Source organism: Eschrichtius robustus, chromosome 6 (genome assembly GCF_028021215.1).
Source record: "Eschrichtius robustus isolate mEscRob2 chromosome 6, mEscRob2.pri, whole genome shotgun sequence".
NCBI classification, from domain to species: domain Eukaryota; kingdom Metazoa; phylum Chordata; class Mammalia; order Artiodactyla; family Eschrichtiidae; genus Eschrichtius; species Eschrichtius robustus.
Genome location: NC_090829.1, coordinates 15,496,087 through 15,517,034, shown reverse-complemented (window position 1 = coordinate 15,517,034; position 20,948 = coordinate 15,496,087). Strand labels below are relative to the sequence as shown.

The following is a 20,948-nucleotide window of genomic DNA, read 5'->3' as shown; positions in this document are numbered from 1 at the left end:
AGACAGGTACTCTGTGATCCTGGTGCGAGGGCACAGAGACGAGACCACACCGTGATTGCATCTGAACGGAGAGGCAAGGACGCTCTGCAGCCACACAGACTCAACACGCGCCTTCCAGCCAGCTCCGTGAGGGACTGCCGTTTACCCATGACGGCTCTAGGCCTGCTTCACTCCTGCCCACTGGGTACAAACTGTAAGCTACCCAGTCGTCCAAGAGCCCCCGGTCCCTGACAGCATCAAGTGCAGAACAAGTCCTTACTCTTAACTTCCCCCAAATCGCCCAGTACAGGCCCAAACCTCACAACAAGCCCCTTCCAATCCCTCTTCCTGAGATGTCCCAGGTTCCCCCAGAGTGTTTCTCTCCTGCTGCAGCAAGTGATAAACCCGACTTTGTCCCCCTAGCCGTGTGTTCTTGGTGGTCTGCGTGGCTGTAACAGGTGCCTGCCTCACTCCCAGATCCAGGCCCTTGGGGGTCAGCACCGGGGGCCTCCCACTGGGTGTGGCCTCTCACCTCCCAGGAAGACCCCTCAGCTCTTCAAGGGGCTCGTGGATCTAGGTGTGGTGGGAGACGATCACCCCCGCAGGGGACCGGGGCCCCAGCCCCGTGGTCTGTGGGAACCTGTGATGTAGGTGCGCGTTTTCCGAGGGGCACTCCTACCACCCCACGCAGGCACCCACCGCCCATGGGGAGCTGCACCACGGGTTGCTCCTCAGCTCTGCTCAGAGAGGGAGGTTCCGCCTCCAGGGCCGACTGCTCAGCACATTTTTCTGAGCATTAAAAATCACTGAAAAAGGAAAATAGAAATCCCTGGGGGGCTGCACCATTCCTGACAGCCAAGCCATTAAACTTTCAAGTCCCAGTACTGAGCGGTGTGACAGCCGGAAGGCGCCCAGCCTTACGCATCCTCGCTAAAGCCGTTAGTTCCGGTTAGAGTGAGCTTGGGTGAGGATCAATCACTGTTTCTGGCAGTTTCTCCCAAATTGAAAGAGGCAGAGAAACGGAGAAAAAGGAGGCTCATCCCAGAGTTTAAACTCCTCTCAGAGAACGGTCCTGGCTGACCATGACTCTATCTTCTCAAGCAGTGGGCACTCAAGCCATCCCTGGCCCTTTTACCCTTCAGGGTCTGGAGTCTTTCAAATGAGTTTAACAGGAGGGTTTTCATAAGTTTTTGGGGGACAGACAACATACTGAGTTAGTCCTGGCTGGGACACTAACTCAATGAGGAACTTAATCTCTGTGGGCCTCAGTTTCTTTGTCTATAAAATGGGTGTTATGGCCTGCATTGTGTCCCCCATCCCAATCAACATGTTGAAGTCCTAACCCCTAGTACCTCAGAATGTGACTGCATTTGGGGAGAGGGCCTTTAAAGAGGTAAGTTAAAATGAGGTCACCGTAGTCTGATATGACTGGTGACTTTATAAGACACGCAAATTTGGACACGGGTGTAGACGGAAGACCACGAGAAGACACAGGAAGAAGATGGCCACCTATAAGGCAAGGAGTGAGCCCTCAGAGGGAACAATCCTGCAGACACCTTGATCTCAGACTTCCATCCTCCAGGACTGTGAGAAAATAAGTTTCTGTAGTTTAAGCCCTTCGGTATCACCCAGTCTGTGTTACTTGGTTAGGCGACCCTCGCAGACTGATCCAGTGGGCATTCCCCCATCTCCCTGGGTGACATAGACATTGTCGAGAGAATCCATTGAGACAGTGAGCAAAAGTTTCTGTTAATACTTGCAGGTGTCCCGCAGAAATGAGGGTCCTACCGGAGGCCAGCGGCTCATAGTGACAGTGTGCACAGCTCACCTCCATGTGTCTTATCCGAGAGCAGGATTCTGCTAGGAGACACTGGAGGGAACCGTGTAGAGCCCCCAGGGCACCTGTGCCTGCTCCAGAGGGTGGCTGGGACCTGGGTAGAGCGCCCGGGAATTGGGGGTTTGCCCTCTGCAGTGAGGGACTGGCCTGGCTGGCCCTGGGTGTGCTGGGGACCTCCTGGCTCCCTCCCAGGCACCTGTGGGCACTGAAATCCCACCAGGAGCAATTTTCTCTGCAGGCGGTGCTCCTTGGGGCCAGGGCCAGGAACTTTACTCCCTTGTCTCATTCATACCTCCCAGCCACCGATGGGCCAAAAGCTCTTTCCACCTTCATTATGTACATGAACCAGTGCTAGTAAGTTAAGAGACACACCCCTCCCCAAGTAACCGTCAATTCATTCATCAGATAAACTTCCACCTCAGAGTGGCCGGGAGCAGGCTTGAGCAGCGGGCCTGAGGCAGGAGATAGATGGCCCCAGGCTGAGCAGCTGGAGTTGGTGCCCTGTGGACAGATACTCCAAATGCAGACAATAGCAGGAGGGAGGAGGAGCTGAGCCCTGCCCGGATAAGAGACAAAGAGACCACGTATCCCTCATTCTGAGGTCAAGGAGACCTCCCGACTACAACTACACATGCGCAGAAAGGCTCCTCGGGGACCAAAAGGGGAGGGGCATCATCCCGTAGTAGGTGATGTCAACCCACCCATAGGCTTCTTCACTAGAATCCGTCTTGGCTAAGAGATGCGCGCGCACACAGGGGAGGACCCTGAGTTATACCAGATATACCAGATCCGACTCAGAGCCAGGCAAAGCAAGATGACTGGCCAGAGGAAACCCGGAAGAAATGTCCCGTAAAAGTGATTCAAACGACCACGAGGGCACGACTCTCCCTCTGAGCCCGCCCGTGTGAGTCTATTCACACGTACTCTTTCTACTCCTGATAAACACATTACTTGTTTCACTACTTTCCGTCTCTTGATGAAAATTCGTTTCTACAAGGCTGACGGGCCAGGGCCCTGTCACTGGCCACTCTCCCTGGTGCTCTAGCGGCTGGGATTCAGCGCTCTCGCTGCCGAGGCCTGACTTCGTCTCTGGCTGGGAACAGAAATCCTGCTTCAAGCCACTGCAGGCCGAGGCCACCCGAGATCAGGCCCTTACCAGGAGGGGTGGGAGATGATGGAGAGGCGACACAGTTAAAGGCTGGCGGTGAGGCCTTGTGCTCTGGGCAGCCAGGGAGGGCGAGTGAGGGCGGAGCCTCGGGTGCTCTGGGAAGGGGGGTGGTGGGTGGGCAGGGGTGGAGGGTGAGGGTTCTTTGCCTCCAGTGTAACTTTGCCCAGAGTCTGCTGAGAGGGGGCCTTTCTAACTTCATTTCTCTCTCCATGCTGTAGTGTTTTGTTTCCCCTAAGACTTATTTAGATGGTTATTCACTGGTCCCTGAAATAAATAAATAAAAATTACCAGTTTTCCAATAGCAGGTCTGTTTTGTGATGGAGTTTTCCACTCCCTGCACACTGCTTTTCATTACTTACTGATAACGGCTGAAATAACTTCTCATTTCTCCTGAATAATGCATTTGTGACACTCAGCTCTACCAGCTCGTTTACAGCCAGATAAATGAATCTTTATGTGCTTTTCCCCAGCCAGACAACGATAAACTAGGTTTTATTTTCCTAAATTGAGTCCTCACCTTCAGTAGATCAGCATAAGCCCTCTGGGGCAACGCCGGGGGCCCTGGATTACATTCTGCTGGGTTCAGCCATTCTTTCAATAACTCCCCGTACAGAGGCACCACATGCGTCCTCGGCACTTGCCTGGGTTAAGTTTTAACTTAGTTCTTCTGGAGAGTACAGGCCAGGAGGAGGTCCTTCCTATTGCTCTTGTACACGGCTCTTGAACTTTGTAGGGGTTTTGTCTTGAGAGGAGGTTGTGGAGAAGACTCTTCCTCCCCCGCCCCGGCTTGGTGCTTCTGTGAGGCTGTGGGGACTTCAGCGGCCCTGGACCTGGCTGGAACACCCCCTCCCCTCCCTGGCCCTCAGTGACAAGTCATTGGCAGGAGTTTTATTTATAACTTCATTTTCTTTTAAGATAAAACATTCTAACAGTGCAGGAGTCCAAAGTAAGCCTGCTTCTGCCTCTGTCACCCAGCCCCACACTAGAAGCATCCATTGCCACTACTTTGTGTGTGCTCCAGAGACGGTCTGCCCTCCCACTTTCCTTCCTTCCTCCCTCCCTCCCTCCTTTCCTTCCTTCCTTCCTTCCTTCCTTCCTTCCTTCCTCCCTCCCTCCCTCCTTCCCTCCCTCCCTTCCTTCCTTTTTTTTATTAAACACAAACAGTGGCATAGCACAGACAGGTTTTGCAGTCTGCCTTTTTATTCAAAAAAATATAGATTGGTGCTAGCTACCCATCAGTACATAGCGAGCTTCCTTGTTTCTTTCTTACAACTGCAGAGGATTCTGCTGCATTATTTAGCCCATGGGGCATTCGGCCTGTTTCCAGTATTTCTCTTCAGGGTTCTGATTTGAAACCTTGAGCCTGCCTGGTTCTGTATTCAGCCCTCACTGCCCAGCCCCTCTGGGCTGCCTTTTGGGCGCTGTGGTGTACCACTCTTGGAATAGAGAGCTGAGGGAGGTGGGGCACAGACCAGGAGAGCTTGGTGCTTGGAGGTGAGACCTGAAAACTGCATGACACCCTCCAGCCACCCCCTCCCTCCACTAGGGGACCTGACCAGACGCTAGCATGGCTTCCATTTGCTCCAGGCCATGGACCTAGGATGACCCCAGCCCTCTTGAAATGCCTGCCTGAGAAAGCTTAAGCTGCCAAAAGAATTTACTGTTCCAGCCAAAACCTGACAAGAGGCTCCTGACCTACCTTTTCTTAGACGATTACTTTAGGAAACTTGGAACTGTAAATGCCTTCTCTACTCCTTCGAGATATGAATCTCCAACAACCCAGAATGTTTCCTCCAGGAGCTGTGAAATGCAAACTTCTGGGTTCCTGTAGGAGGGTATGATGCTAACTTTGGGGGGCACTTCCTCCAATTTGCTCGTGTCATAAAGATATGAGAAGTGCGTTTCTCATCTGGATAAGCACCAGGTAGCAAACACAGATGGCCAAATTACCTAGACCACCCTCCCTCAACCTCCTTCAGTGTTCTCAGTTCTATTCTGAAGTCTCTCTCCCTACTGCTGTAGGCTGAATAAAACCTGTCTTGCTGATTTTAACAAAGTGTCCAGTGCAGACTTTCCCTTTGACTGCTGGGGTGTCAACCCCACATGACGATTGCCCTGCAGACGGTCATGCCTGGTCCTGACTCCCAACTTGGTCCATGCTGAGCTTCTGGCAGGTTCTTTGGGTCTTACATTTCATCTCCATTTCCTGGGGCACCTCTGAGGGCTGGTTAGTACCCCACTCATTCTCTAAACTCCTGCAGTGTCTGTGGTTTGAACCACTCATGAATTCATGTTGTTTATGAACAACATAAACACAGTTGTTTATGTTACTACCCACTCAATGTCTCTATCTTCTTGTTTATTCAATTCCACAAACTTTAACTGGGTATTGCTTATGCACCCAGCAATTTACATACATTATTTCATTTAATACCTACGGACCAATTCTATGAGGTAGATATTCTATCTTCATTTTTATTATGAAAATTTCAAACATATATAAAAAGAAAGAATGGTATAATGGACCCCCGTATAACCATCACCAGCTTCAATGATTATAAAGGCATGGCCTATTTTCACCAATATCCCCTCACATTTCCTTCCCACCCCAGATTATTTTAAACAAATCCTAGATATCATATTATTTCTTCTTCAGATATTTCAGTATGGTATTGCTAAATTATGAAGATGTTTTTAAAAAACTACATAACTTCTACAAAGCTAAAAATAACATAGCACCTAAAAGTTAATAACAATTCCTCAATATCATCAAATACCCAGTGCCTCTTTCCTCAATTATCTGACGTATTTTTTAACAGTTTCCTTGAATAGTGGTCCAAATAATGTCCATTTCAATGGGTTGATATGTCAGTTTAATCTCTTTTAACTTATAGACACCCCCTCCTCCTTCCCATCTCTCTTTTTTCCCCTCACAATTTTTGCTTGTTGAATAAATTGGGTGTTTAGCCCTGTAGTTTCCCAGTCAGGATTTGCTGATTTCATCCCCGTGGTGTCAATTAACATGTTCATCTGACCTTTTGTATTTCCTGTAAACTAGTAGTTCTATCTTGAGGCTTAATCCCTTGCAAATTTCTTTTCTTCCCCCCACCCCTGCGCCCCCCCCCCCCCCCCCCCCCGCAAGACTACTTCACAGGTGGTGTTGTGAACTCCACCAGGAGGTGCATGTCTGCTGGTCTCTCTTTTTGTGAGATTAGTAGCTATTTGATGATTGTTATTGCCTAGATCCATTATTTTATTATGGTTGCAAAGTGGTGATATTCAAATTCTGTTTTAGGAATTATTTTTAGTGATAAATATAAATAAAATGAATAATTACTTTTTTTTTTTTTAGCTGTAATACTTCTACAAAAAGACACTTTCTCTCTTCTTTTTTTTTATTTTTTGAAACCATGATGTACCTACAGGTCTTATAGGAAAGACAGGAAGAATGCCTGGTTCTTTCTCATTATCTACCAGTTTCCAAAAAATGAGTTGGTGCCCCAGCAGACTCCAAGGTAACAAATTAGTGGGATTTGGCAGGGAGGGGTTTAATACTGAACTCATAGATTTAAACATATTTGATATGTTTCAATCTATTGTAGTTAATATTCCTATTGACCCTTAGCCATCTTTGATTAGTGGGAGCTTATTCAAATTGGCTCTTAAGTCTTTTAATGTGACTCTAGTAGTTCTTTATAGTTTCCTTGGTTTCTCAGACTCATCTTGTACATTTCCTGCCCCCAAACCTGGATCTAGGCATTTCTCTAAGGAGCTTCTGTTCTTGTAGTGAAAGATGGTGGTTAGAGACCAAAATCTGAGGCTAAAAATGCTCAGTACTGCTGCGTTGGACATTGTTTCTAGGTCTTTTCACTGACCAGAGCTAGGAAATGGGTATATGTTTATTTTATGTTGACATACACCATGGTTTTCTACTGATAATTCCAATTCAAATTCAGAACTAAAGAATTGTCACTAAACTTTATCAGTCTTATAACTGTGTCTCCTTTCACCTACACTAAAAGTCTTAGTTCTCAATGACACAAATATGTAATTACTCTTTTGTTTTATCTCACAGTACATGCACCCACACCCCCCCCCCCCCCCCCCCCCCGCGGGGTCACAATAATACCAACCTATCACCGACACCATGATTTCTGAAATGATTTAGGATTCTTTTTGCAGTATTCTCTTGTATCCCCCTTAGGGATGTTCAGTCAAATTACTGTGATTTTAAAAGTCACTTGGAATATTTCTTCCCTGGGTAATTATACCATAAATTTGATACATAGTTGGATTCATTTGTTTCCTTTTCTTTTTGATTTTTAGGGTTTTCTTTTTAAGATTTAATTTTGTTTTATAATTCTGTAAAATATTTGCATGGTTCCAAAGTCATCTCCACACAAAAAGATAAGTTAATACAACTCTAGTGTCTATTCCTTTTCCCTCTACCCTCCTCCTGTAAGTGATCATTTAAAAACATTTATGGTATTTTTTTCCATTATAAGCAAATATGTATGACATGAAGGGACTTATATCCCTTTCTCTTTCTTAGATAAGTGGTAGAATGACATACATATTCTCTCCACCTTGCTTTTTTAACTCAACAATATATCCTGGAAGTGATCATTCCATAATAGTTACAGGGCTATTCCTCATTCCTTTTGTGGATTTATCATTGCTTATTCAACTAGTCCCCTACTGATAGGTATTTGGGTTGTTTCCTGTCTTTTGCCATTATTCGTAGGATTGAAATAAATAGTCTTATGCATACTTCTTGTTCACGTTTTTGCCAATGTGTCATTGGGAGAGATTCTTAGAAGTGGGATTGCTGGATCAAATTCAATATACATAAATGCATATAAATTTGTCTAGAAATTGCCAAATTCTTCTCCACAAGTGGTTGCAACATTTTCTATTCCCATCAGTACTGTATGAACTTCCCTGGAGCTTCACCAACAAAATAGATTGACATATTTGTGGAGTTTTGCCAATCTGATAGGTGAAAATGCTATCTCAGGTAGGTTTTGTTTTGTTTTATTTTTGTATTTCTCTATCATGAGTGAATGAGCAAACTTTTGTATGGTTAAGAACCATTTTCATTTAATTTTTATTTCAAATGTCTCCTTATATCTCTAGCTTATTTAAAAATAAGAGTGTTGCTGGCTCTTTTTTTTAAATCTCAAATTTTAAATGCTGTTTATAGAATAGGGATATTAACACTTTATATTCTAAGCTGCAAATACTTCTTTTTTAGTTTGTCGTTTATCTTTCAGTTTTGCTTATGGTGTTATATGGCAATGTAAAATTAAAAATTTTTTGGTAATCAAATTTATCAATATTTTAAAAAATCAATAAATTCCTTTTAGATTTTGAATTGTATCAAGAACAAATGTTCCCACAGCCAAGTTATAAAGGAATTTAGCTTTGTATGGCTTCTTCTTTTTTTTTTTTTTAATTTATTTGTTTTTGGCTGCACTGGGTCTTCGCTGCTGCACGCAGACTTTCTCTAGTTGCGGCGAGCGGGGGCTACTCTGCATTGCGGTGCACAGTCTTCTCATTGCGGTGGCTCCTGTTGTTGCAGAGCAGGGGCTCTAGGCGTGCGGGCTTCAGTAGTTGTGGCGCATGGGCTTAGTTGCTCCACGGCAGGTGGGATCTGCCTGGACCAGGGCTCAGACCGTGTCCTCTGCATTGGCAGGCAGATTCTTAACCACTGTGCCACCAGGGAAGCCCCACGGCTTCCTCTTTTACATTTTTTTTTTTTAAATTTATTTATTTATGGCTGTGTTAGGTCTTCATTTCTGTGCGAGAGCTTTCTCTAGTTGTGGCAAGCGGGGGCCACTCTTCATCGCGGTGCGCAGGCCTCTCACTATCGCGGCCTTTCTTGTTGTGGAGCACAGGCTCCAGACGCGCAGGCTCAGTAATTGCAGCTCACGGGCCCAGCTGCTCCGTGGCATGTGGGATCTTCCCAGACCAGGGCTCGAGCCCGTGTCCCCTGCATTGGCAGGCAGACTCTCAACCACTGCGCCACCAGGGAAGCCCCCTCTTTTACATTTAAATCTAGGATGCATTTAGAATTGATCCTAGAGTACAGTGAGGGATGGATCCAATTTTATTATTTTCCTTATGACTATCCAGTTTCCTGAATGCCACTTGCTGAAAAGTCCTCCATTGGTTTCAAATGCTGCCTTTATCAATACTAAATTTCCATATACAGTGGGTCCTACTTTTAAATTTTGTTTTAAGTTCCGTTGGCCTTCCTATCCCTCATGTACTTTAATGCTTTAATGATCGAGACTTTCTAGTATGTTTTATTATCTGGGAGTGCTTTCCCTTGCCCTTGCTCTTCTATTTTTAGTTTTTCTTCTTGGCTCTTCTTGCCTTTTTGTTCTTACAAATGAAGTTTATGATAAACCCATCTACTTCTAAGAAAAAACAACTGTGGTATTTTAAAAATTAAGATTGCATTAAATTTATAAATCAATACAGAGAACTGACATCTTTATACTATTGAGTCTTTGTATTTGAGCACATCGTATTTCTTTCCATTTGTATCTTTCAGGAGGGTTTTATTGTGGTCTCATATAGATTTTGGACATTTAAAAAATATTTATTCATTTCTTTTCTTTTTTTAAAAATTCATTTATTTGGCTGCATTGGGTCTTCGTTGCTGGACGAGGGCTTTCTCTAGTTGCAGTGAGCGGGGGTTACTCTTTGTTGTGGTGCGTGGGCTTCTCATTGCAGTGGCTTCTCTTGTTGCAGAGCACAGGCTCTAGGCACGTGGGCTTCAGTAGTTGTGGCACACGGGCTCAGTAGTTGTGGCGCACGGGCTTAGTTGTTCCGCGGCATGTGGGATCTTCCTGGACCCGGGCTAGAACCTGTGTCCCCTACATTGGCAGGCGGATTCTTGACCACTGCCCCACCAGGGAAGTCCCATTTATTTTCTTCTTTATTTTTTTTTGGCTGCATTGGGTCTCAGCTGTGGCACGGGCTCCTGGTTGTGGCATGCAGACTTCTCTCTAGTTGTAGCATGTGGGCTTTTCTCTAGTTGTGGCATGGGAGTTTTCTCTCTCTAGTTGTTGTGCAAGGGCTCCAGGGTGCGTGGGCTCTGCAGTTGTGGCATGCGGGCCCTCCAGTTGAGGCGTGCGAGCTCAGTAGTTGTGGAGCACGGGCTTAGTTGCCCTGCGGCATGTGGGATCTTAGTTCCCTGACCAGGGATCGAACCTGCGTCCCCTGCATTGGAAGGCGGAGTTTTTACCACTGGACCACCAGGGGAGTCCCGGACATGTCGTGTTAACTTTATTTAAAGGTATTTCAATTTATTTTTTGCTATCATGAATGAGTTTTTCTCTTCCATTATATCTTTTTCTGTTGTTTATAGATATGAGGGGCATTGATCTTTATTTCTTTTTATAACCTGCTACTTTACTAAAATCATGTTATTGTTTGTTGTAGAATTGTCACATGGAACCTTTTGGACTCTCCAGAAAGACCAGCATTTTCCCTTTTTTGTTCCAGTTCTTGGTGCTTTCCGATCACTTTCTCTTGTCTGATCGCATTGACTACCTTTGACCAATGTTACATAGAAGTAGAGATAGTACACATCCCTTTCTTTTTAAGTTCTGCAGGAAGGACACTAGTGTTTTCTTCTCAGAGACAACTTATCATTCAAGAAAGTCTCCAAACATCCTCATTATCCAGATGAGGTATCAGGATGCAGAGAGATCAAGGAAGAACTTGCCTCGAGGTCATGTGGGGCCTGAGTTTGACCTCAGGGCTCTCTGGTTTCATAATCCCCAGTCTTTTTGCAGCACACCCTCTATTTTTAATTATCTAGATTCCTCTGTCCCCTTCCTCAACACGGACCTCATATTTTAACAGATCTTAAGAGATTCAAGAGTGGCTGAGCTCGGCGTATGGGAAGGGCACAGAGGCCCCGCGTAACAGGACTCAGTCTCTCCCCTAATTTCTTTAGCAATTCTGCTCCCTCCCAGACACTCCATGCAGCAAAACAAGAGCCCCCAGGAAACCACCTTTCTTAGAAAGCAGCTTACTGACCACCTGTATTACTCAGTCAAGAGCCTCAAGCCTCCTTCCCCTCCCCTGCTCCGTCCAAGGATTTTTTTCAGTCTTTCTTACACAGCACTCTCTCTCAGAGGAATTCTCAATATATTTTTCTCTGTATAGTTACATTTCTAATGATACTTCAGTGTCCCTTATAGACCGGCTAACACAGTAACTATCTTACTGGCCTCCTCTCACTAAAGAAATTGTATTTCTTGAGCAGTAGACTTGGGTAAATGCATTCAAGCTTTTGCAGGCTCTAAAACTGCTCAGTTCTTTCTCCCTCCCCCTTTCAGGGACACCAGGTTGTGAATCACAACAATGACCCTGTTGCCTTTCATTTTATTCAGTGGGGAGGATCCTTCTCGTATCTTTTATTTAAAAACCTGCTAGGACCACAAGTGCTGTGGGGAGAGAAACCTGGCCCAGACCTAGATTGCCTAAGTTTCCAGCTATTTCCCCAAGTAGGTAGATCCCCAGAGCATGGGCTCTCTTTCTCTGCAAGGGACAGAAAGAGGGACTGTGAGAGCAGGGAAAATATTCAGATCAGGCCCACTTAAAATTCTAATCCTCTTGCCTTTCAATAATTTTGATTTCTCCTGTACTCCAGCTGACAGCCTTTGCTGTTGGAGGTGTAAGCCACTGTTTTCTCCCATGGAGACCCGTAAATTCCGTGGAGATTTAAGCCGCCACGTTTCCCTTTCTTCCCCAGGCAGCATCTCCGCGGACCTGGCCTCCTCCCGCTCCCTGTGCTTTGAGACTCTGTGGCTGCACCTCCTCTGTGCCCACTCTCCTTTTATCCGCAGCTCCGAGGAAGGGAGGCTGCTAATTCCAACCTTGTGTTTGGCCTGTTTGAGGATGAAAGGGCCTGATGTTGCTGCCAGAGCTTATTATCAGTATTATTCACTTGGCAAGAAAAGTCAGAGCACTCAGCAAAGCCAGAGGGGGAAAGGACCACCTTTTGCCCAAGCAGTGGGCTGGTGCCCGGGTCCTCCTTGGCCTCTGTGGCCACCACCTGGGAATTCTTCCATCTGTTTTTACTGCTTAGCAGAAGTATCAATAGCTGAGAGGTTCTAACACAGCTGAGTCACAGAGAGAGAGATTTGGACTTGAAAAGGAACTTCATATACATTTAACTCTAACTAGGACCGGCTCCATAATTTGTGGGTCCCAGTACAAAATGAAAATATAGAGCTCTGTGTTCAAAAAGCAGGAGAAAGGAAGCCTTTAAAGGTACTAAAATTTTCCTTTCTTCCTGGTTTTTCTCTTGACCTATCATGGTCATTTTTGCTGCTTAATCTTGCAATCCCTTGCGCACAGGGATAGTCAAGGGGCAGGTGCAACCCTCAAAGGCACCCAGGGGGCTGTGCCCCATGATTTGGGGCACAGTGTGGCCCACTACTAAGGGATTACCCTTCCTGCCAGCCACTGAACTGAGGTGCCAGGCCCTGGCCAGGGATGGGGAAGTCCAGCCAGGCATCTCCCTTTCCCACAGACTGGCCACCCTAACCCATGGAGGACAGGAGACCCCCAAGAGGGGGTAGCACTGAACCTCAGTGCTACTCTGTAGGCACCTGGATCAAGTGTAGGCAAGAGGCTCACCCTTTCCCTGTCAGTTGCCTGCTGAGTGCACCATGGTGCTGCCAGCCCTGGATCTGCGCCCCACCCAACATGCCACCCTGACCCTCCCTGCCCCTGTGACCAGGCCTCTGCTGGGGCTGGGGCAAGGAGGGGAGGTCAGGAGAGGCCTTGGGTTTCCAGGGATCATGGGACCTGACTGTCCCAGGGAGACAGGGACCCCCTTTGAGCCAAGGCTCCAAGTTCCTGACACACGCTTCATTGTGCAATTGGACTTCACTTACAAAATACAAATTCAAAAATACAGCTAGTGAGAGTTTCAAGATGATGGCTACTGAGTCTTAAATCCCAACTTTGGGGGCCTTCAGAGCTCAGGTTCCATAGGGCTGTACTCGGCCCACACTCGTGAAGCTGGCCCTGGCTCTGACCCTAGTTCTTCCAAGGCTCACCAACGTATACAGTGAAAGAGGATGGGGACAATTTCCTCAGGCTGCTTTCCCGACCCTGCTATGGTGTGAACCCCTGAGTCCCCGTTCTGGGCTGCTTTCCATGCTGTGGCTTTTCCCACAGTGGCAACAATCTCTTTCCCCCTCTCAACCCCTTCTTCGTTTTTCTGAATATGTGCCTTTGTCTCCTCATGGTTGGTGGGTGAAAGCTCTTGATGGGGATGGGAGAGGCTATGGGAGAGGCCCCTTCCCAGAAAGGCTCTGGGAGCTCTCAGTTAACACTGTCCTGTCCCCTTCCAACCTTTTGTTCTCTTTTCACCAACAGCTACAGAAGTGTTGGACATAAAAGGAAATCATGCTTGTCACTTGCTCTGAACTTCCCCATGGCTCCTGCAGCCTGGTCTGAGAATGTCCCGCTGAAATGGACTTCCAGCCCAACCTGCTCTTGGGTGATAGAGGTCCCTGTTGGATTCTGTTAGGGGCCCAGGCTAAGGAAGAGGGGACATTTCCCTCTAGGTGCCCAACCACCATTCAGCCCCTTCAGGGCTCAGTAACTGAGAGCTTGATCCCAAGCCTCAAGCACAGTGCTGGTCCTGAGGAGTCAAAGAAGATCAGGGAGGGCTTCACAGTGGAGGTGCCATTGAACTGGACTTGAAGGGTGAGGAGGAATTCTGCTGGGTGCACAAGGGCGGGGAGGTGGTTGCAGATGGAGGAAAATGGGCTTCCCAGGGGCGAGGGTAAGGGAGCGTTGTGAAGGGTAAGGAATGCGGGGGCAGGTGTTTGGAAAGATGGGCAGGAAGCTCCAGGCCAAGAAGTCCAAGTGAGGACAGAGGAACAAGAGTTTTCGGCTTCTGGATCCCAGCAACCCCCAGCACGTGTGGCTGCCTCTGAGACTCCGTGAGGAGAAGGCGGCCCTTCCTGAAATAAATGGACTGTGGAGGTGCGGGGGGCTGAGCTCTAGGCCAGGAACGGGGAGAGGGCCTGGGGGGGCGTTGGGTCCTTCCTGAGCTCTGAGGGGACTGGCTGGTGGGGCGGGGTCTAAGGCTCCTTGACCAGCACCCAGGGAGGCAGTGGGGCCTGCCCCTCAGTGGGAAGGGCGTTGTTTCTCAGTGCCCAGAAGTTGGGCCTACCGTTTGGGGACAGAGAGGGCTTAGGAGGGAGCTGTCTCCCCAGGTTCTTGGGTGACGAGAGGACACTGTTGGTGGGGGGGGGGGGAAGGAGTCCTGCTAAGGCCCTGAAGGGAGCCATGGCTCCAACAGCAAGCCCTTGGCCAGAGGCCCAGCCCCCAGGGGCAAGTGCTCTGAGGATGCCACGTTGCACGTGCACAGCCCCTTTTCACATATTTCATTTCATGCTCATAGTGGCCCATTCTACTGGTGAGGTGTTCGTCCATTTCAAAGACGGGGAAAGGGAGACATGGTGCGGATGAGTGGATGGTCCACGTGAGTGGCAGAACCAGGATTTGAAGGGAGGTCCCGCTCATTATTGCGCATCGATCGTGTACATGGCTCTAGGTATCTGCAGTGCCAGGAATGAAACTTTCTTTCTAGGCTGTTAGTCACTGATTTTACTAAATACATTACATTCAGTTAACCCCCAACAGCCCTGTGTAGTAGATAAAGTGATCCCCAAGTTGCAAATGAGGAAACAAGCTCAGAGAAGTTGTAACTGATGCAGAGCCACCCAGCTAGTATGTAGCAGAGCCAACAGCCAAATGCAGGTTCCCCTGACCCCCAGCTTGTGCCCTTTCCACTTGCCTAAGTGATCCTGGACTGTGAGGGTCTAGACACGCAAATGACACAGGACAACATGGTAACTGCCGCAGTGGATGTATGTGCAGGCTGTCAAGATATCACAGAAGGAGCAGGAAAGCAGCTCAGAGGAGTAGCCAGGCCGAGGGCATGTGGTGTGTTCACGGCCTCCCAGGTGGGTGGTGTGGCTAGGATGGAGGTGGCTTCGGAAGGGCCTTGTGGACTGAGCCCAGGGTTGTGGATTGTGTCCTGTTGGTGAGGAGGAGCCCAGAGGGTTTTGGGCAGGGACATAATGCAGTCAAATCGCGCATGTCCAAACGATCATTCTGGTGACGGGGTGGAGAATACGGGCTGGAGAGCAGGTATCAGCAAAGCCAGCTTAGAGACGAATGTGGGTCAGTTTTGCAACAGCAACAGAAAAAAAAATCATGTGTCTATCTCAGATATGTAGAACTTTCTTTTGTTCTTTTTGATGGAACAGAGCTAAACATGGCTGGAGGACTGGGCTGTGCGATACAGAAATAACTCCATTTTATAGGTTGTTCTAACTGTATCTTCAAGTCCATGTTTTATAAAAGAGGAAAAAGAGAACTCTGTATTCATACCTAGAATCTCACTTAGAGTCACTTGAAAGGAAAATGACCCCCATTGGGGGGCTGACTGTCTTGGCATCCAGCCCACAGCACTGTGCCTATACTGCTCTCACTGTGCACTTTTCTGGTCTGTAGCCTACCTGCAGGCAGGACCTATGCAACTTATTTATCTACGGACTTGCTGGAATACCCACAGCGTTATTATACCCATTTTACAGATAAGGAAACTGAGGCTCAAAGAAGTTGGGTAAGTTGCCCAAACCTCTGGAGCCAGATCAAGTCAGTCTCTGTTGAGTATGGACTAAGTTTTGTGGTCGTACTTTTTGACCTAGAAATTGGAGCCAGATCAAGTCAGTCTCTGTTGAGTATGGACTAAGTTTTGTGGTCGTACTTTTTGACCTAGAAATTGGGATGCCTGACCTCTCGTGAAAAGTCTGTGTGGCATCTGAGTGCAAGAAATTGTCTGGCAGATGCTGAAATATTGGAATATTCCAATATCGAAATATTGGAATAGGGGCGTTCTGGTGGTTTACAGGACACAAATATTTGGAATCAGCACTGTTGGAGAGAACCCTGGAGGAATGGCTGTCTGAGATTTGCCAGCTTTAAGGCCTCGGACTGCTCTAAGATGGTTCTCCTCACAGCATCGATGGATGCAAGCAGAACAGCAGCTCTGGGGAAAAGCCGAGAGGACAGTGTTGGGTGTCATGCGTACTGTGCTGTCAGCTAGGCACCAGCTGGTGGTGGGGGAGAAGCATCCTGGGGTGAAGTGGGAGGCAGAAGGGGCAAATGGGGAGCCCCTGAGTGTGTCTGCCCAGCATCACCCAGCCACACACGAATGAAGGTTCGTGAGCTCCCCCCGTGGGCTGCGTGCTGGGTGCCCCAGGATGCAAGGGGTCTGAGTTGGCAGTTCCTGGCTGGGCTAGAGGCTGATTTAGCTCAGAGGGATGCCAAGGCCAGCATTCGTGGGAGTGGGGGAGGAGAGAAGCCAGCCACCCACAAAGAGACAGATGAGCTGTGCAAAGCTGGCTGCGGCCCCAGCGTCAGAACCACAGGCTGCAGGCAGACGTGACGGATGAGCTTGGCACCCTGCAGAATCACCCTGGACAGCAGGTCCTGACCAAGTGAGGGACAGAGAGGAAACCTCTGTGCCCTGCCCTGGCCAATAAGGCAGCCACTGGCCACATGTGGCTATTTAAATTTAAATGAATGAAAATGAAAGAAAAATGTTAACTCTTCAGTCTCATTAGCCACAGGTCAAGTGCTCAATAGCCAGAGGTGGCTGGTGGCTACCAGACTAGACAGTGAGGATATAGGACATTTCCATCATTGCAGAAGTTCTCTTTGAATGTAAATGATCTCATTAATACTTTTTATATTGATTACATGTTGAAATAACATTTAAAATATATTGAGTTAAATAAGATATACTAATATTAACCTCACCTGTTTCTTTTTACTTTTATTACTGTGGGTATTAATTAAACTTGTCAATTACCTGCGTGGCTCACATTTCTACGGGACAGCCCTGTATAAACGGATACAGGAACACACCTCCATTTAGCTATTGTTTTTAACGTCACATCCATTCAGTGGTATTCCATTTGACGATGGCTGTAAAAACCCGTTCTTAACACAAAGGTTACAGAGTCAGCCCAGGCTGATGGGACAAATGCAAGCTTTGGACCTGGAAAAATTCAGGTTCAAATCTCAGCTCCATCTCCCGACTGGCTGTGTGATTTTGGGCACATAACTTCTTTGTGCCTCAGTTTTTTCATCTAAGGATGCAATCAATGAATGAGCCTCTGCAGAGCATTGCTTTGACCCTAGAGGAGATAGTGCCCGCACGGGGCCTGGCGTGGGCTTGGCCCCGAGGGCACCTCAGTAAATGGTGGTCCCTGTTATTGTTGTTGTTATCGTCATTAACGTTTTTAGCACGGAAGCGTAAGGGGTTAGGGTCAGTCTCTCTGGCCTCAGACCACTCACTTCCCTGCCCCCGGCCTCGGCACCCTTGCTCTCTGATAATGACCCTCCAGAGGTGCAGCAGGCAGCCGTCAGCATCCTCTCCCAGGCACTCACCTGCTGGCAGCTGCTGGTCCATGAGGCCCGGAGGGCACTGCAGCTCTCTGAGCGTGTGGACTTGCTGTCCAGGTGCATCCGCAGCTGTGCCTCCAGCTCCTGGCTGACTTTCTCGAGGGCGTGCACCTTGGCCATGTATTCCACCAGGCAACCCCCCAGGTCCTCGACGGCACTGAGGTCCCTCTCCAGGCCTGGAGTGGGTGCCGTGGCCAGGCCTGAGCTCCGCAGGCCCTGCAGGAAGACGCTGCTGATGCCCAGGGCCCGGCGGGTCACGCGGGCACCCAGGCCACCTGTGCACCCACTGGGTGTCATCCCTACATAGACCCTGGGTGTTCGGGCAAGACCACCCACAGCAATGGTCCTGGAGGCTGGGAGGCTATCCAGGGAGGACGGTGACGGTGCTCCCCTGAAGGGTGCCTTGTGCCTCTGGAGCGGCATGCTGGAGCTGGCCCCCGCGGGCGCTTCCACCACCACTCGCCTTGTGCTCATCACCCCTTCTGCCTCTGCTGTGCCTAGTGGGTTTGCAGAGGCCAGTGGCTTTTGGTTTCCAGCCCCAGCGTCCCCGTGACTTGGCCTCTCTGGCAGCTTCCCTGTGCCAGGGCTGCTTTGTCTGCTGTTTTCCATGAGTTTCCACCATTCACCAAGCTGAAAGGGAAACGGCCCGCCCAGGGTTGTGTGCAGAGAGGCCCTCAGGCGTTCTCCGCAGGGTCATGTGCAGGCTGTGCACATGACCTCCTAGATTTTTCTGCGGGTAGTGGGGAGGCTGGATCAGTGCAGGCTGTGAAGGTGGCTCACCTGGGCTTGTGTATTTCACTACCTGAGAGGGCAAGGCGGCACCCAGCAGCCCCACTTCACAGATGAGTAAACTGAGGCTCAGAGACCTTGGATCACAAGTGCAGCGAGTGGCTGAGCCAGGACTGACTCCAGGTGTTCCAGGGCTGATGTCAGGGCTCTCCAGCCTTACCTGTGTTGTGTGACTGTGGGGGTGTGCCTGGAGATGGCTGTGAACCAGCCTTGGTGGGAGGCAGCCCCAGGGACTCCAGAGAAACAAAGTAAGCCTGTTGCTTCCTTCACGCTCCCTCCCTCAGCAGCAGCTTCAGGTCCCTCCCTGGCACCTTCCTGCCCCCCTCCCCCCCCCCCCCCCCGCCCCTGCACTGTGTTCATCAGCTGCTTGACCTTGGCCACACTGCTTCCCCTCTCTGGACCTTATTTTCCATGCACTGGCCTGGGCTCTAACTCTCTCATGCACTAGACAAGGGGCCGTGGGCAAATTCAGGTCCCACACATGTCGGCCACCTATTATGCTCCAGATGTTCCCCACACCTCTGTTTCCCCAACTGCCAGAAAACTAGTAAATAAAAACAAAGAGGTTTTCTGGTAAGATCGTTAAGGGTGCTCCAAGTTGGGATTGGATGACACCCTCTAGACGTTAATTCATGCCCTCAGTATCCAGAAAGGATCTTGCAGTCCCCCGGATAACAAAATGGACCTAAAACCCACTGCATTTAAGTTTAACCCTAGAGAAATGAAGTATCCAAAACCCAGAGCTGGATATTTACCCCAGATCCTGCGATGTGGGAATGTACCTTGAGGAGAGAAGGGGAAGGGGTCAGCTGAATCCATCCAGCGCTGGCCAGATTTCCATGCTTTACTTCACTGAGTTCTCAATTCGACCTTAGGAGGTAGGTTCAGGGTTGACATGCACTGACATTTGGGCTGCGCAGTGCACAACTCCAGAAGTACCTTCACATGTCCTATGATCACCTATTCTCCCTTGTGTGATGACAACCTGAGAGCTGCAGTGACTCACCCAAGGTCCCCTGTCCAGGAGGTGGCAGAGCTGGGATGAGAAGGCCTCTTCTGACTCCTAGTCCAGTGACTTATCTAGGACCCCCTCTGTCTCCCTAAACACAAAAAACAGGGTACCTCCCAATGTCACACAGGCAGAGTTAAATATTCTGGAATATTCTATGTGCTCCTCCCTTTTTCTTTTTTCCTTCTACTTTTTCTATTTGAAATGACATGGAAGGTACTTTATAAAAAATCATTGTTGGTTATATGATTATGATTATATGATTAAGGAACCAACTTGATCAAGTAAAGGCTGGCAGTGTCCTTTATTTATTTAGATGTGGCTTTCTTGCTGAGAACACCACCTCTGGTGCACCCCGAACGCCCGTGGCTCCCATTAGTCTGTGTTATAATAACATCCTCCTAAAACAGGTGACACTGATGGGTCCCAGGAGCTGCAGGAATTCTAGGATGCATCATCCAAGGCTAAGTGAAGAGCTCAAGCCACTGATTACATTGTTTGCAAAGGTGCCATGTTTAGGCACTGTTACTCTACGGAATGGTGACACTCAGTGGCCAGGTTAACTTCAGATTTCTCTGACCAAAGATATTTACAATACAGTCCTGAGGCCAGGGAAGGGGAGGAGGGTGTGTCTTGACACCAGTATCTCCAAAGACCTGAAGACAAATGACTTTTGGGAGGAGAAATCTCAAACATGTTCTAAAGAATTTGTTTTATCAAATGATAAATGGCTATTAGCTCATCACTCTGATAAAAATCCAACTTACTGTTAAAATAGATTTTAAAATACAGATGGACAGGTAGTGTTGGTACTGAAGGAAGACTTAAAAGTTATTTCAAAATGAAAAGAATGCAAAATGTATTAGCAACTTAATCCTCTGGCTAATAAAATAAGTTTATTTATATATACATGGTAGCTGAATTCTGTGGATACGGAAAAATAAGTCATACATCCCACATATGTATATATAACATATGTATCTCTGATTACATATATTATATATAAATTTTACTTTTCAAACAGATTTCTTTCTCTATATACACACACACATTGATATTTTAAATGCAATCACCGACAGAAATATTATGACAAGGTTGAAAGATCAGACAGCAACACGCTGGGAAATGAATCTCAGAGCAACATGTAACCTGCTTCTTTGTGGGTTGAAGAGTCTTTGAAGACAGACAATCACCAAACTCATGTTAAGTAGGTTCATAGGACATTGAGAACACACACTTTTGAAGGCCATCTTTTTTTTTTTCTAAAGGAAAATGTAGGAAGAAAGGAAAAAGTTATGATAAAGAGACCACAGCAATAACACGAACATAATGACTCAACATTCAAGTTCAGGTCCCAATCTGACTATAAGAACATCTATATTCAAAATATACTATCAAACTATTTTTCTTTTAGAGAAAGGAAGGTCAAAGCAGTTATCTTCTCTCCCAGCCACTATATAGTAGGGATAAAATGGAGAAGCAGCCATCTCTGGAAGCCCCTCTCACATCTCTGGGGGTCTGACCCCTGTTGGCCGTGGGCCCACAGGGCAGCAGGTGACCACCGATGGAGAGAGCAGTGAGGGGAGACGTCCCCGTGACCCCCAGGCAGGCCTGCAGGGCTGAGCAAGAATACAATGACATCT

The 20,948-nt window shown here is 47.9% G+C and overlaps 1 protein-coding gene across 1 annotated transcript in view; it reads right to left on the bottom strand.

The window, feature by feature from the left end:
- Positions 1 to 17,981, bottom strand: part of BFSP2 (beaded filament structural protein 2) — a 129,768-nt gene extending 111,787 nt beyond the window's left edge. The window contains exon 1 of the mRNA XM_068545611.1: positions 17,493 to 17,981. Coding sequence (XP_068401712.1) covers positions 17,493 to 17,981 — 489 coding nt within the window. The remainder of the gene's footprint in view (positions 1 to 17,492) is intronic.
- Between the last annotated feature and the right edge of the window lie 2,967 nt (positions 17,982 to 20,948).